Source organism: Protobothrops mucrosquamatus, unplaced genomic scaffold, assembly GCF_001527695.2.
Source record: "Protobothrops mucrosquamatus isolate PMUCROS unplaced genomic scaffold, P.Mucros_1.0 scaffold3240, whole genome shotgun sequence".
Classification (NCBI taxonomy): Eukaryota; Metazoa; Chordata; class Lepidosauria; order Squamata; family Viperidae; genus Protobothrops; species Protobothrops mucrosquamatus.
In genome coordinates this window covers 72,228-74,644 of record NW_015389235.1, presented here as the reverse complement: position 1 = coordinate 74,644, position 2,417 = coordinate 72,228, and the positions used below count along the sequence as shown (strand labels likewise).

The 2,417-nt window shown below is 33.0% G+C and overlaps 1 protein-coding gene across 1 annotated transcript in view; it reads right to left on the bottom strand.

Moving 5' to 3' along the window:
• Positions 1–529: 529 nt before the first annotated feature.
• CFHR5 (complement factor H related 5) overlaps positions 530–2,417 on the bottom strand; it is a gene marked incomplete at its 3' end in the record, with an annotated part of 24,838 nt that continues 22,950 nt past the window's right edge. The window contains exons 10-11 of the mRNA XM_029286287.1: positions 1,722–1,904; positions 530–678 (exon numbers count right to left, since the gene is read on the bottom strand). Coding sequence (XP_029142120.1) covers positions 530–678; positions 1,722–1,904 — 332 coding nt within the window. The remainder of the gene's footprint in view (positions 679–1,721; positions 1,905–2,417) is intronic.

The window sequence follows — 2,417 nt, the reverse complement described above, 5'->3', positions numbered from 1 at the left end:
ATTCATTTTGAGGCAACTAAATTTGTTGCACTCAGGCCAATGAAATCAGTGAAAATAGCCCACTGGGTTTAAAGTAGAGTTTCCACTCATTTCACCCCCAGCACAGAGAAATCTCCTAGTCTTCATCTTGGAATCTATCAGGATTCAGCAACAGACCAGAAGAGATGAAATGTTGGCAGATTCAACATTCCGTGCCCCATTCCTCATTATTTTTAAATATTACCCCCATTCCCATAGTGCTTCTCTCCCATTGCTCTGAATGGAGGGAATTTTATTTAAATTATAGGAATCTTAAGAAGTGTTCTGATTTAGAAGAATTGCGGAAGACTAAGTTACCTCAGAATCTATTACATCTACAATTTTAGCTGCCAGACTTTTAACTATTTTAAGTGATTTTTTTCAATGCATAAATAAAGATATAGAAAAGGGAAAGAAATGTTAATATTGGTGAATTAAAATATTTTTCTAAAAGTATACATACAGGAATGCAATGCGGATAGTCAAATTTCCCATTCACACAATTAACTCTTAATGCTCCAGAATTTGGATGTAGTTTATGACGTCTTATACATTGAAATTCAATGATATTTCCATCTGCAGAATATATTTTATCCCCATTGGTCCACTTCAGCTTTATATTGTGTTCTCTCATATCTTCTTCACTTGCTGTACAAGCACCTGCAGAAGGACACAGATCAAATGACATATAAAAAGTTTGAAGTATTCATTTGATAAAACAATTAAAGTTTAGGTTAGAAATTCTATGTTGCAGTAGGATAAAATGATTAGAGAGCTATGTAAAAGGATTTTTCTCTTTCTTTGTCCCTCCCTTTTCCTTTTGTCTTTCAACTATTATCAGTCATGAACTAAACTGCCTAACATACACAAACCTCTTTTAAGCAAGACAATGTTACATGTGTAAAAGGAAGAAGAAAAATGGTTTAGTCTCCTTCTTCTTCCAAATTTCCTCATACTGAAGATCTCAATTAGTGGAAGACCACGTTCAGGCAACTTCTCTTAAAATGTCACCTTATATCTTCTTTTTCAACACTGACTAATCAGGGTAGATGTGATTAAGTCAAAAGAGAACAGTCTGCCTCCATTTATAAAATGCCTATTTAAAAAACAATAATTTTAGTTCCCTAGAGATTCAAGTATTGCTATCATTCAAAAAACAAAACAAAACAAAAATCCTATGGGATTGTTGGGAAACATGGCTTTTTGTAATTTTTGTTCAAGGAATGATTGATTGATTGATTGATTGATTGATGACGATGACGATGATGATTAGAGTGCACTGTGATCTCAGCTGTGAAATACTAAGAAAAAGAAAATCTACATACGGAACTCAAGTAAACTAAAAACTGAATTTTTACAAGTTCTTTTCAATCATGCCATTGACTAAAAAGGTGTCTGTTATGAAATGTAGCTTAGGGAAAGCAGAATTTCAGCAGCAAGTTTACACAAAATGAGGACAACTTTTGTAAATGGTGGAAGATTTTGTACAATTGTCCATTATTAGGCAGTTTCTCCCTGAGAGAGTTACTTTATCTTGCTTCAGAATACTACCGCTTCTAATTCCATAACAAGGCAGTAAAATATCTTTTGACACTAACATACTGACATAACAGCTCTGATGTCATGAAATTTATTCCATTCCCAAAGTACAATATTTATCTATAAAGAATAAATCTATAAAGAATTATAGATATTACTTATACCTCTACATGTTGGTGTTTGTGACCAATGACCATTTTGACAAGTCACTCTGGGAGAACCTTCCAATGTATAGAGATTTTGGCACTGATAAGTTACACTTTCAGACTGGAAATAGTTTGCCTTGGGTGAGTCCCTGATGTCTCCATGCTCCACAGGAGGTGGGCGTCCACATTTCCCCCCAATATCTATAATACATACAGAATCTATTGAGCATGATTACAAATATTATACTTTATAATATGCTCATGATTACAAATATTACAGTGTACGCACACAAAGAATGTTTTAACATACATAAGAAATTACATTGCAAAGTATACAAATTCTTATTTTTAAAAAGCAACAAAGTCCTACAGCTTATTTAACTGATAGGCAAAAAACGATTACCAGTGTTGTCCCTAGTATTGTCTTTCAACTTTAGAACATATTGTGTCATTACTTTCTTAGTACCTTAAGTCAGATCTGTGTTAAAATGAATAGCAATTGCTTTGGGATAAACGGCACAAGGCATTCTTAATTTTATTACCCTTTCTCCATTAACAACTGTTCAAATCTTGCACAAATAAATTGTGTAGTTGTACTGGATGTTATGCCATCCATGTTAGTATTGAAGTGATGGGACAGCTTGCAAAACAATAAAAGCAAGAACATTTAAAAAATTATAAACATTAAAATTAATAGAGTACATAATCAGTACA